This window comes from Enhydra lutris, unplaced genomic scaffold, assembly GCF_002288905.1.
Source record: "Enhydra lutris kenyoni isolate GAN:26980312 unplaced genomic scaffold, ASM228890v2 scaffoldscaffold5, whole genome shotgun sequence".
Lineage (NCBI taxonomy): Eukaryota > Metazoa > Chordata > Mammalia > Carnivora > Mustelidae > Enhydra > Enhydra lutris.
In genome coordinates this window covers 46,422,817-46,436,962 of record NW_019154089.1, presented here as the reverse complement: position 1 = coordinate 46,436,962, position 14,146 = coordinate 46,422,817, and the positions used below count along the sequence as shown (strand labels likewise).

At 39.1% G+C, this 14,146-nt stretch overlaps 1 protein-coding gene across 1 annotated transcript in view; it reads right to left on the bottom strand.

Moving 5' to 3' along the window:
* Nucleotides 1-14,146, bottom strand: part of LOC111141149 (maestro heat like repeat family member 2B) — a 63,456-nt gene that overhangs the window by 37,341 nt on the left and 11,969 nt on the right. The window contains exons 10-18 of the mRNA XM_022493508.1: nucleotides 12,437-12,550; nucleotides 11,038-11,111; nucleotides 8,460-8,582; nucleotides 7,665-7,778; nucleotides 6,013-6,169; nucleotides 5,827-5,867; nucleotides 4,869-5,010; nucleotides 4,268-4,311; nucleotides 1,907-2,014 (exon numbers count right to left, since the gene is read on the bottom strand). Of these exons, the coding sequence (XP_022349216.1) occupies nucleotides 1,907-2,014; nucleotides 4,268-4,311; nucleotides 4,869-5,010; nucleotides 5,827-5,867; nucleotides 6,013-6,169; nucleotides 7,665-7,778; nucleotides 8,460-8,582; nucleotides 11,038-11,111; nucleotides 12,437-12,550 (917 nt within the window). The remainder of the gene's footprint in view (nucleotides 1-1,906; nucleotides 2,015-4,267; nucleotides 4,312-4,868; nucleotides 5,011-5,826; nucleotides 5,868-6,012; nucleotides 6,170-7,664; nucleotides 7,779-8,459; nucleotides 8,583-11,037; nucleotides 11,112-12,436; nucleotides 12,551-14,146) is intronic.

The window sequence follows — 14,146 nt, the reverse complement described above, 5'->3', positions numbered from 1 at the left end:
CTTCTCTGCTGATGGTGGTCAGATTCAGTGTATCGTGCATTCTTCCTTTGAGACTTGGAGAGGAATTCCAGAAATCAGGAACCCAGAACTGGGAAAAAATGTGGTCAATTGCAAAAACAGCCAGAGCCTTTCTATCTCACCTCTATCCATGCCTCCTTACTGTGAGAGTTTGCAGCTCCTCCTATTAGTATAGTCTATTTTGCCACTCCTCTAGTCTGGGTTGGCCTGGTGATTTGCTCTGGCCCACAGGAAGTGGCAGAAGTAACAGTGTGCCTCTTCTGAACCTAGACCTCAAAAGACCTTGTATACTTCACGGCCACAACCATGAGAGCAAGCCTGGGCTGGCCAACTGGAGGGGAGAGACCACAAGGAACAGAAACAAGTTGACCTAGTTGAGATCACGGCAGACCAGCCAATCCCCAGTATATGCCAGTGGGAGTAGTTGAGACCATATGGCTGCCCAGCTGAGTTCAGCCCACACTGTCAGCCTGCGGACTTAGAAACCAAGTAGGTAGCTATTGCTTTAAGCCCCTAGGGGTAGTTTGCTATGCAGCTAGAGTTAACTGGCATACTCTTACTTTCCCGTTGTTAAGTATAATGACTGAAAATCATTTAAGCAGCTCACTGCTTGAATTGCTCTGCCTATCCATATCAACATGACTTTGGACCCATCTCGGGAATCTGGAAGCTGTTGGACAGATAGTATTACATGAGATGCACGAGTCTAGTTTGTATATGAGACGATGAGGCATTGCTCACCAAATCCTCTTGAAGAGCATGTCTGTAGGCTTGATAGACCAATTTGGAGAATCAGTACTCTACCAAATTAGAGAATCAACCAGTGAGAGGAATTTTGAATATTGCATAGGAGAGTTGAAAGTTGATAATAAATAATTTGTTAGAACAGACACTTAATACTAGATCTGATGAGTTAGGAAATGTTTTTCCAGGAAAAAAAAATGAAAACTGTTAGAACCATAATTATAACATTGATCTACTCTTTATTGAGCACAAGTCTTCGGCCAGGTACTTACTTCACTAGGGACTTTATATACTTTATCTTTTTGAACCCTTATATCACCTCAATCCTCAGAGCCTGGTATAATTTCCATTTTAGATGAATATACTGAGGCTCCAGAGAGGTTAAGTAACTTTCTTACACTTACATACATAGTAAACCGCAGAAGCTGGATTCAAACCCCTTTTAGAATGAATGGCTCCAATGCAGAGGGTTAGGTAGAAGCCATCTGGGGACAGAGGAAGGAGACAGCTGGCCTTTGAGCATTCTTTTAGCTCTCAGTTTTTGTTAAATTGTAGTAGATTGTTTCTCGTAGCCAGCATCACAAAACTGGCCCAGTGGAAACCAAGATATAAACTGGCATTAGGGGTGCCTGAGTGGCTCAGTGGGTTAAGCCTCTGCCTTCGGCTCAGGTCATGATCTCAGGGTCCTGGAATCGAGCCCCGAATCGGCTCTCTGCTCAGCTGGGAGCCTGCTTCCTCCTCTCCCTCTCTCTCTCTCTGCCTGCCTCTCTGCCTACTTGTGATCTCTGTCTGTCAAATAAATAAATAAAATCTTTAAAAAAATAATAAACTGACATTAAACCAGTGCTGTGACAGGGACCACTATTTGTCTTCATTATCTACTTTTCTCCCTTCGCTAAAACAGAACGCCTGAATTTCAGTCAGGTACATATCTATCTTAAAGGCACTACATTACTCAGGTTTCCTTGTAGACAGGTGCCGTCCTATGAGTAATTTTTGGTTAAATGCGAGGAGAAGAGAAGGTAGCATTTTTTTTTTTTCTAGTGATTTCTCCTTCTTTTTGGTGGTAGTCAGACAAATTGGAAGTTGAGCAGCCATGTTAGGTGATAAGGTAGAAAGTAAGTCCCTTAGTTGAAAAACCAACCTTCTCAAGGGAGGTGTTGCTGTAACTGCCCATTTGCTCCTTAAAATCTCGACTCAGTTGAATGGTCCAAGCTACGTCACTGATCTTCCATAAAGATTCTTTGAGTAACTGTTGCAGGAAGTGGAAGTTAGATATGAATACAACCGCTTAGTGTGCTTTCTTAGTACTTTCCTGTTACCTTAATTTTTTAAGTATAAATATATAGTAAATGAGATTATTCCTTTTCCCATTAAAAAAAACCTCGTTATTTCCCTTCTTATTAAGTAAGAGAGAACTTTCCCCTCTTATTTTATAAGTTTATTTATTTATTTATTTTTAGTAATCTCTACACACAATGTAGGGCTTGAACTCACAACCCTGAGATCAAGAGTCACATTCTCCTCCAACTGAGCCAGCCAGGCGCCTTCTCTTTATTTATTTTAATAGCTATATGCTGTTATGTTCTGAATTTCCAGTAAGAACAAGTTATTCAGAAGGTGGAACAAACTCCATGTAAGTGCCTTCCTTTTTCCTCTTATAAAAAATTACCCAAAGTCTTAAAATAGAAATTAATCCACTTTGAAACTTAAATTGAAGTTAACATTTTTCAAGTTTTAAACAGATTTGGAAAAACTTTATTTGTCAATGTTAGTTTGTTTTACTACATACTAAAAGAAAAAGAAAGGACATTTTTGGAATAAAGAGTTAAAATGCCTCAAAGAACCAATTAAATGTGCAAGTACATTTTGCTAATTTCAACTCTAGTAACTAAACATTCCTAGTTTCACCAATTGTTCTGAGCCAAGGCCGCAGTCAGCCATCTGAACCTATTTCCTTCTTCACTGAACAATACATAAAAAGGTGTTTTTGTCTTTTTGGAGGACAAAATCCAATGCAATTTCTGAAGTCCATTATTTCTCCTGTATTTTCCCAACTTTAAGTTTAGAAAAGGACTTTTGGTGTCAAAGCCCATGAAGATTTCTAGGTATTCTCTTAGGAGCTCATTCAGTGAGTGGGCCCTTTGAAGAGAAGAAATTAAACAGCCTTGGAAGTCTGAGAGAAGGAGGTACATGCAAACAGTTTTGGGAGAAGGCTAAATAGAAATACACTCAAGATTGGAAGAGGGAAAAGAATGTTCTCGAGGCTTCCCTCTAGAGAGAAAACTTTCCTACCTAGTTGGAATAGTTACTTTAAAATGGTAACTGGGGAAAATAAGGTAGGAATTTTGAGGAAGAGAAGGGGGATGATAAAAGAAGCATGAATACAGGAGGAGAGGTAGATCCTAGAATTAAAGACCAGGAAAGTAGAGCAGCTACTTTTAAATCTCATATTGGGTAAGAATCATTTGTGGGAGTCTTTAAAACACACCAGTTCTCAGGAAACCATCTTAGAGATTCTGATTCTAGAAGGGGCAGTAATGGAACATGGAGGTGATGAGGAAGGTCACTAAAACTTGACATTTTTAAGAAGCCATAGTTAATTTCTATGTAAACAGCTTATGAACTGAGACCATGCTAGGTTAAAAGATCCCTTTCTGTGGGCTCCTTGACCTCCTGTAGTCTCCTGAAATCAAAATCCTCTCTGTAGAGCCAATGCCCAGCTCCTACTTGCACTTTACCATTTTGGGGATTTGGGATCTTTGTAACTGGTTGCAAACTGGTTGCCAAAGTCCAGAAATTTTATGGATTTTTTTTTCTAGAAAAATGGTCTAATGTGGCTCTTTGGTTTTTAGAAATCAGGAAAAAACACAGCAAAAAGCAGAAAGGTGAGGAAACAGAGTTGTATTTAGAAGCACAGAAGTGGAAATGATGTCAATTTGTGTTTATTTAAATGGTAAAAGAATGCAATTATAAGGAGAGGAAAAACTGGAAATTAGAGAAGATTTAAGATAGATACAGGGAAAAATATGAGTAAGTGAAATCTTCAATACTATCTTTTTTTTAAAAAGATTTTTATTTATTTATTTGACAGAGAGAGAGAGAGAGAGAGAGATCACAACTAGGCAGAGAGGCAAGCAGAGAGAGAGGGGGAAGCAGGCTCCCTGCTGAGCAGAGAGCCTGATGTGGGGCTCAATCCCAGAACCCTGAGATCATGACCTAAGCAAAGGCAGAGGCTTAATCCACTGAGCCACCCAGGCACCCTAAAATCTTCATTACTATCTTAACTCTTAACCAAATCGAAGACTAAAGATTATTGTTCAAGTTATGGTGATGTAGAGACTGTAATTCTTAAGCAATCACTTCTAACATTCTAGTCCTTTTCTTAAGGAAAAGAAACGTTGTTTACTGCCCTTGGGTATCTGGAGCTTTTTAGTTAAGATGCATGACTCTAGCTGATTTTTATCATCCCATCATCAACAATTAGTCTAGACGCTACCCTTACCTGAAGCAGCATGGTTTCCCATAGCACGATGCTAGTGTTCTTTCCTAGAAATAGAAATTAAATATAGAAAATAGAAATAGAAAATAAAGTCAGGACTCTGTTACTCCCTTGCCAGGTCCCCAATGAATGCTGAAGCCCCACTTTAAGCTTTACAGAGGATGACTATTTCAGATGAAATTTACTATGTTGCCAACTTCAAGTGCTAATCAGACAGGAAAAAGTCTTCAGTCCATGTTACAAATCTAGGTTTTTTTTGGTTAACTTCAACAGTAACTACTGTAATGAGCATATTTTAATTTTCTAACATAAATAGTAAGACTTTTTAGAACAATACCAAAAGAGAGTTTGTCTAAATAGAAGAAAAAGACCAGAGCAAAAGTAAAAGTTTCTGCTAAGAATATTACCCACTGGATCCTCCTGTAGTACAAGTATGTGGTAGAGAATTAGAACACAAGGAATCAAGGAAAAAATATAGCTGTCTACTTTGCACATCAAGTTCATTGTTTTAATTGCCTCAAATGAACCTCAGGCAGAGAAGTGGTGCCTCATTTCTTTATGTTTTTGCCTCTTTCGATAAAGCCCTGATTCCAGTCCCTTGTACCTTCCAGAGGCTGCAGGAGCTCAGGAAAGCGTGTTTTCCACAGGTTTACCAACTTGGGGTGAATTATCTCAGGCAGTATCTTCAAAAGTCCTATTGCACCAGCCCCACATAATTTCCCTAAACTGGCAAGCATAGATATTACCTGAAAAATGGAAGATAAAAAGTTAATCAACTGCAGGGGTATTTAAAAGGTCCACCTGCCTTTTCCTTTTATCGCTGTCCTGGATGCCCTTGATTCCTACATTAGACCATCTTTCAACCAAACATCAGTCTATTTCTTACTTATTTTTTTAAAGGTTTTATTTATTTATTTGACAGACAGAGATCACATGTAGGTGGGTGGGGGGGGGAAGCAGGCTCCCCGCTGAGCAGAGAGCCTGATGCAGGGTTCCATCCCAGGACCCTGAGATCATGCCCTGAGCCGAAGGCAGAGGCTTTAACCCACTGAGCCACCCAGGCGCCCCCTATTTCTTATTTTAGAGCAAGCTAATACTTAAACAACCTCCCCCCCGAATTTGCATCTGAGGATAAAGGGGAAAAATATATAGAAACCATCAACCAAAAATAAATAGAAGGTACCAACACTTAGACACATTCATTGATCAAATAAAGACACGTGGAAATGGTTATCTGAGCAAATGCTACATATGGGAGGGAAAAGGAAAGAAGGAAATCTAAATAATAAATGTGGAATTTATTTGAATGGTACTTGGAGATCAAATTCAGTCTATGCTTATTTTAAAATAATAAATTAAGTTTAACGAGCATTTCAGAGCGAGAAGATAATCTCGCCAATAATCTTAATGAATGTCATTAGTGTAGCAGGACATTTATTATGCCATTTTAGTGTTTCTATTGGTTTGGACTTGCTGTGTAATTTTTATTGAGATTTATTTAGAACTGAATGATCTATATTGGCCTAAATTTATCCCATATTAGTTATTCATAACTCACTCACCAGAAGTCTGGCCAAGAGCTGCTGGGGCGAAGGAAGTTTCACTGGAAAGAGAAAGTGATTTCCATTATTGCTGTGGGGGCTAGAGAATTCAGATTGGGGTTGGGTATATAAGTAAAGCACTGTAGCCATTCTGGAAATGAGCCTTTCGTAAAAGAAGTGTTTTACTTTGTTTTTGAATGCACACACCAGCTCCGGTGGAGATGACAAGTGCTGTTGACTCCTTGGCATCATTCTTCTTCCTCTCTTCTGCCATAATCAAGCTTCTGATGATATTAAACAGGTAGTCCAGAGTTCCTGTATATTCTGCAGGAATTACAAAAGTCAGGACTCTTGGCCACAGCACCTGGGGAAAACAAGGCAAGATGCAAAGATTTAGGATTTGTCCATGATTTCTCCCTCTGATGAAGAGCATGTTCTCTCACCTGTTATTTTTTTGCTCTTCAGGCCAAATCAAAATGAAATCTCTGCATTCATGTTCACATTCATGTACACATTCATGTTCAGGTGCTGGTTGTAGTGAGTGTTACTCAGCATGTCTGCATGGGTTTGCTGCTTGAATTTGGGGCAGGACAATTCTTCCTTGTGAAGAAGTGTTCTAGGCAGTGCAGGAAGGAAGTCTAGTACACCTGGGCTCCACTCACCAAGGGTCACCAAGCCCTTTGTCAGTGTGGCAACCCAAAATAAGTCATATATGTCTTCAAACCCCAAGACTGGAGTGTGTTGCTCAGAGAAAATGACTGGGAATGGATAGTGAATGGGCTGCTCTAGGTGCTGACCTTATTGCTCTGGAGTTCTGGCAACACTTGGTTTCTTTAGTCAGTCCATTTCATATTCTCTGGAAAACTCCCTTGTCTTCGTGGAAACCTTGGGCTCAACATGGACCCTTCCCTTTTCATTCTTGCCATCCAAATTTAATCACCAAGCCCTGTCTTTTTTTCATTATAAGATCTTCCATGCCCTTCCATATTTCCTTCCTACTCTCATGACTCTGCTCAGTTCCTGGGAGTTACATCTGATCTCGTGCTCACTCTCTTTGCTTTTAGTCTGCTCCTATGTAAATCGACTGATCTCTCACAGTTATTTTATATTTATATATAGCACTTGCTTAACATTTTGAATGGCTCATCAGTCACAAGGTAGGAATTTGGCATTTCAGGCCCACAGGAGTCTGGTCCTACACTTCTTTTCATCATTTGCTTTTACATGGAAATGTTTCAAACTTTAGTACGCAGCAGATATATGGGACGTGTTTGCATGCAGATTCATGGGCCCTATGCACAGAATGCTGATTCAGTAGATGTGGGATATGGCCTGGACATCTGCATTTTAAATTAATACCTTAGATAATCCAAGAATCACACCTTAAAATGCCATCCTAGATGAAGCCTCTGATCCACTTAAACTGGTCTGTTGCTTGTCTCTTGTCCGTGCCATGCATTTCTGGCCATTGAATCCTTTCTCAGGTTATTTTGCTTAAGAAAAATGCAGATTCCAAGGCTCCTCCCATTAAGGTATAGATTATTTTCAAGTGTCAGCTGTGGCCCGAGAATGTGAGCTTTCAACACCTTCCCAGATGAATGGGGAAAGTTTAGCATTCACTGAATTAGAATCCCCACTCACCACTTGACGATATGTCTAGGTATGCTAGGGGAATAAGAGGTGCTTTTGAGGAACTACTCTATTCTGGGCACTGAGCATTGCAATGTACTTCATTGCATCAGAGCATCAAAAAGCTGATGACAGCACAAGAAGGACAAATTCATGTCTTTACTCCTAAATGGGCAGAGCTTTAGAGAGATGATCAAAGTAACTGTCAGTCGTGACAGAAGACCACTTACCTGGGGCATTCCAATGACCAGTGGGTCTAGGGTTTTTAAGACCTCAAGGCTTGTTTCCCGGACAGATTCCTCTCCCTTTTCAACCTCAAGGGAGTTAGGTTTCATTGGTTTTTCCTTCAAGAAAGATGAAACAGGAGACCTGTTAATAATTCTTCCTGCTGGTTCCCTCTGACCTTACTTGGATGTGCTCTCAGACTCTGGGGAGGACAATACAGCCACTCAAGGGGCTCATGGAATCCAGCAGTTTTGGTCTTCAGTACTTAACTTCTGTTTTAAAGTGCACCTTGGAGGAATTGGTTAGAGCAGACACTGCTGGATAAAGCAGAAAAGCCAAAATTGTGACGGTCCTCGAACTACGGACATTCCCTCTCTCTCTCAGGCCTTTGCTATTGTCTCGGGTGCAAAATATTCAAAGACACAGCCTCTTAGTGGAGCAGACTGTGATTTCAGCTATCATGGACTTACTAAGATCCCCCATCTTACGTACATGCTTTTTAGGAAGTTAAGTTTGGCAAGTATGGTTGTCTTCTGTTTTCTCTGAAGTAATTCACTTTCTCCACCCCTGTCTCAAACCTTTGAGGATAGATTGCCTCCTCTGGGAAAAACCATGATTTCACCTACCTCGAATAAGCTGTAAGTGATACCAGTGAAAGAGAACTCAGAAGGCTAGAGGCTGAAAAATTTATTGATAAAAGTGATAAGACTGAAATATAACTTCTAAATTAGTCATTGAATTGAGCCCTAGTTAACTGCCCTTGTTACAGGGTAGCTTTCAAAGCTGCACCCTCTTCATACCAGGTTCTTGTTGGACATGGCAAACTGGGAGAAGATATAATCAATCAGTGGCCATCCTTCCCGGGCTTCAATGAAGCATTTCTCACACATGGTTTGAATGAGGAGGAGAGTGGAATTCCTCACCTAGAATAAAAAAAAATGCATTTGCAGCATTTTACTGCATTGGGCAGAACAATAATTTAGCTTCTCCTATTCTTTAACCTTCATGGATCATTTGTGAGAACCTTCCCAAAAAGGAGTATCCGTTGAATGGTGGGACTCTACATAGATGGAGCAGGAAGCCAGCTATAGCTTATGACTTAAGGATTACAGGAAATGCCTTCTTTAACCAGAAATTATTCTCCTTTGCTCCCAAGACATATGTTCTGTTATGGTACATTATGAAATGTTGGTATTATGGATTAAAACACTGTCTTGCTTTTAAAATTCTCAATGAACAATAGCACAATGAACTGCACATCTATAATCCATTATCTACAATTTCAAAACCCAAAAAACTCTGGATGCTGGAATTTTGTTTCTTGAGTCTGGCCCTAACTCATTAGGTGGCAAAACCCAACTCAACTTTTTAAAAACTGTTTGTAGTCTTTACTTAATCTATGTAGTGTAGATCTGCACGTATTTTCTTGCAGAGATATTAATGAGTTTGATTGTGGCTACAGTCACAGTAATGTCTTTCTAAAATCAGGAAGGTTGTGAATTCTGAAATATACCTGGCCCCAGGGTTTAGAACAAGGGATTATGAACCTGTACTATAATTTTTAAATAATTAAGTTTGTTTATTGGATTGCTTCCCTGGAGGATAGAAAACTCAGATCTAATTCTTTTTTTTTTTAAAGATTTTATTTATTTATTTGACAGATAGAGATCACAAGTAGACAGAGAGGCAGGCAGAGAGAGAGAGGAGGAGGCAGGCTCCCCGCCGAGCAGAGAGCCCGACGCGGGGCTCGATCCCAGGACACTGGGACCACGACCCGAGCCGAAGGCAGAGGCTCTAACCCACTGAGCCACCCAGGCGCCCCTCTTTTTTTTTTTTTTTTAAGATTTTATTTATTTATTTGACAGAGATCACAAGCAGGCAGAAAGGCAGGTGGGGGTGGGGTGGGGGTGGGAAGCAGGCTCCCTGTTGAGCAGAGAGCCTGATGCAGGGCTCGATCCCAGGACCCTGAGATCATGACCTGAGCCGAAGGCAGAGCCTAACCCACTGAGCCACCCAGGTGCCCCTCAGATCTAATTCTTTACTGAATGGGTCTTATAATGGAGAATTGGAAAAAAAGAATAATTTTGAATAGGGAGGTAGGGCCACAAGGTAGTAAATAGCATAAATACACCAGTAGTCTACCTAAATGAGGGGGAAAAAAGTTATAATTCTCCATTTTTGCCTGGGGAGTTAGACTTCCTTAAAGTTTCTGTCCTCTTTCATTTTACCCTAAACTCTTAGTCATTTTTTGATTGGCTTGGCCACTTCCTGGGCTGAGCTTTTATCTATAATTACATCATTGTTTTAAAAATTTTTAATTTAAAAAATTTATTATGTCTTATATATTTATTTTTGTTTCAATTTTTAATTTAAATTCTAGTTAGTTAACATATAGCATAATATTAGTTTCAGGAGTAGAATTTAGTGATTCATCACTTACATATAATGCCTCGTGCCCTTCTTAATGACCATCACCTATTTAACCCATCCCCCACCCACCTGTCTGCCAGGAACCCTCAGTTTGTTCTCTATCCTTAAGAGTCTGTTTTATGGTTTGCTTCTCTCTCTTTTCTTTCCCCTGTGTTCACCTGTTTTGTTTCTCAAATTCCACATATGAGTGAAATCATATATTTGTCTTTCTCTGGCTGATTTATTCCACTTAGCATAATTATTGTTATTTATTGCTTAACTTTTGTTATAGTCATTACAGATAAAAGTCTCTTAGGGGAATTTTCTTCTTTTCATTGGTTTCTGTGTAGGGCTTTGATCCAAACAAAATATGATTTTAATAAAAAAATGCAGTAATTTCTATTTTTTTGTTCATTCTAGTACAAGTTATATATCTTTTCTAATATGGACTACTTTAATCAAATAATCAGGAAATATAGTGCAATATATGTGCAAGATTTGCTCTAGACTTCCCTAGTTGGAAAATAAGATATCTAAGCTAAAACAAAAACAAAAACAAAACAGACTTAGGGGTTATTATTTTTTGTAGGAAGGTACGTTATTTTTATAATTAGCAATTTTTAAACTATTTGAAGAGAGTAGCAGTGTGATGCTCTGGGCAAAAATCTTTTTTTCTACTGAGAAGCCCTTGAACTGAATGTACTTTAGAACTTTACCTTGATATAGTTTATCTTTTGGGGAAAGATTGATTTCTATTAAAATTAGAATTCATCCCTGAGCTCTTTATAAAGCAATCTTAAAGTAGATTCTTTTTTTAAAAAAAATTTTCATTAACATATAATGTATTATTTGTTTCAGGGGTACAGGCCTGTGATTCATCATTCAAGTAGACTCCTAAAGAATCGAAACCATTTCATTAATTCCTAAAACTACCATCAACAAAATCAAAGTCCCCATTATTTCTCTTACTTTTATACTGAGGTCACCCATGACAACTTTGACTGTTCTTTCAATTGAAGTGATGTGATCCCGCAACTTGGGCTCTGAAGGACAGGGAGAGAAATTAAGAGGCCAGGTTCAGTAGGAGTACAGTCTGTTCTAGGATTGATGAAAACCCATTAGAGTTATGGCACATAATTGCAAAGTCTTTTGTCCAAAACATTTCATGCTATTCAATTTCCTCTTACCCTCTTCTCCATTTTTTAAAAAGACTTTATTAATTTATTTGAGAAGAGTGTGAGAGAGAGCATGAGCAGGGGTGCTGGTGCAGAAGAGGAGGGAGAAGCAGACTCCCCACTGAGTAGGGACCCCCAAAATGGCGCTTGATCCAAGGACCCTGGGATCATGACCTGAGCTGAAGGCAGACCTTAACCCACTGAGCCACTCAGGCACCTCTCTTATTTTTCAATTTTTGAAAGCTATTTATTGCTCTCTTTGCTCCATATTATATTAGGTTTCATCTTGTTTAAAATGTTAGGTTCAAAAGTGGACTCAACACATCACGCCCATGGATTAGTTTTAAATTTTGTGAGACTACTTCATATTTCTTGTCTGCTGATTCTTCAGTAAATCTCAGGGATAACTGAATTTTTTTAATTTTTTGAACTATTATAATATAGGATAAAAATGAATTCTCATATTTTATTGAATCCAAGATACCATCAATCTTATGAGATACCACTATTTTATATTGTACCAAAAAAAGCTAATAGTGGCTGATTATAATTAAAGATGCTATCAATTATGAGATGCATTCCAATATCATGAAAATATGTCCTTCTTGGAATTAATGAAATATGCTATTTCATTAAATTCTGCTGTTTTCTAAATGCACTAATCTCTAGAATATTGTGCATTCCTCCCACCTACCCCCTATTTATTGGGCCACTTGGCCAGCCTACTAGATCTTCTAAATTCTAAATTTGATTTTCAAAAATTCTACTTCTTCTCACCTACATATATCCATAAGTATCCTGAATGAAGAGGTAACTGAAAAGAAGAGAGGAAACTGAAAATGTAGTAGATTATAGGGGCACCGAGTGCCTCAGTCAGTTAAGCATCTCCCTTCAGCTCAGGTCAAGAGCTCAGAGTCTTGGGATCGAGTTCCTCATCAGGCTCCCTGCTCAGTGGGGAGTCTGCTTCTCCCTCTCCCTCTGCCCCCCCCATGCTTTCACACCCTCTTTTTCACTCCCTCTCAATAAAATAAAATCTTAAAGTAGTAGATTGTAGATGACAAAAAAGACAGAGCTTTACTTAAATATGATCTTCTACAAACACCCCAAAGACATAGATAAAGTTAGCGAATGCAAAGGCTTCAGATTGCTTCTTGGGACAAAATAAACCACTCTGGCTTCATTTCTTTGCTTACCCTCAGCATTGATAGCCGATCTTAGCAAAGTCAAAATTCCCATTCGAGTGGTTTCATTATTACTCCTCATTTCTTCATCAAAAAATTCCATCAGGTCTGCAGGGTTGGAATGGGCTGCAGGTTTAAGAAATACTGGAGTCATAAGAACTCATTTTCATCTTTGATAAAACACTTGTGAATGGGAAAAGCAGAATTCCATGGAGATTTTCAAAGTCACTCTTTGGTTGGTAACTAGATTTTATTACATCACTGCATCTTTAGTATCACAAAATTAAGCAGTTTGGTCACTCAGAGAGATTTATATACCTAGGTCCACATCTGTTCATATGTATAAATATGACTTTATTTGGAAGTTAGTTTTTTTTTAAACAGATGGAATCAAATTAAGATGAGGTTATCAGGATAGGCCCTAATTTAGTATGACATGAGAAAAGGAGAGGAGACACAGGGAGGACAACTTGTGAACATGGAGGCAGAGACTGGAGTGATGCTTCACCAGCTGGGAAGCTGGGGAGCTACAAGGTAAGGCAGGAAGCAGGGAAGAAAGAGAAAAGGCCTGATTGGAGGAAAGTGGTTTGGTTTTGAACTATTAGAGGTTGAGTGAAGCAGGTAATAGGTTGGGCATAGAACAGAGGATAGAATAGAAACATAGGAAAAACTAGAACATAATAGGGAATAACCAGAACATAATAGAAAGGTAATGCAGTGAAGTAGTAGAAATGACATATTTTGGGGAGGGTGGAGGTAGAGGTATGGGAGGTATGGGATTGCTCTGGTCCTTACTTTTCAGGGTCTATGTTGGAACATAATTTGTATGCTGACTCTGAGAACTTGGTGCCTCCTCTATGACCTGCACCAGGTATTTTAACCAGACAGTGGGTGGGATGGTGATGTGAGAACAAGAAGGAAGGGGAAAGAGTGAAGAAGAGAGTGAGAAGGAGACAAGGAATAGATATTAAGAGATGATGAGGGAGAAATGGCGTGACTTTGGGTTTGATACAGTTTGAAATAGGCTCAAATACCAAGGAAAAAAGCATTTCCTGTCCCTAGGATTGCCAACTCACAAATCCCTAGGATTTGCCCAGAAATAAATTCATGCATATGTAGTCCATTAATTTTTGACAAAGGAGTCAAAAATACATAACAGTGCAAGGATAGTCTCTTCAATAAATGATGCTGGGAAATGGACAGCCACATGCAAAAGAGTGAAACTAGATCCCTACCTTATACCATATACAAAAATCAAATCAGAATAAAGACATGAGAGTAAGACCTGAAACCATAAAACTCCTGTAAGAAAACATAGGTGGTGAGCTCCTTGACATCGGTCTTGGCAATGACTTTTTGGATTTGACACTAAAAGCAGAAGCACCAAAGACAAAAATAAACAAGCAAGACTATATCAAACCAAAAATCTTCTGCTCGGCAGAAAAAAACCCCACAAAAACCATTAACAAAATGAAAAAGCAACATATGGGATGGGGAAAATATTTACCAACCATGTATTTGATAAAGGGGTTAATTCTCAAAATGTGTATGGAAATTTTCTGGTTTTAGAACTGAACGTTCTATCTCTGGAAGTCCATTAGTTCCAGGCAAACCAGGGTGATTGGTTACCTATCTGTTGTGCTTCTCTTGGGACTGGGAGGATAGGGAGAGGCACACGATACCATGAGTTGAAGGAATTGTGTGTGTGTGTGTGTGTGTGTG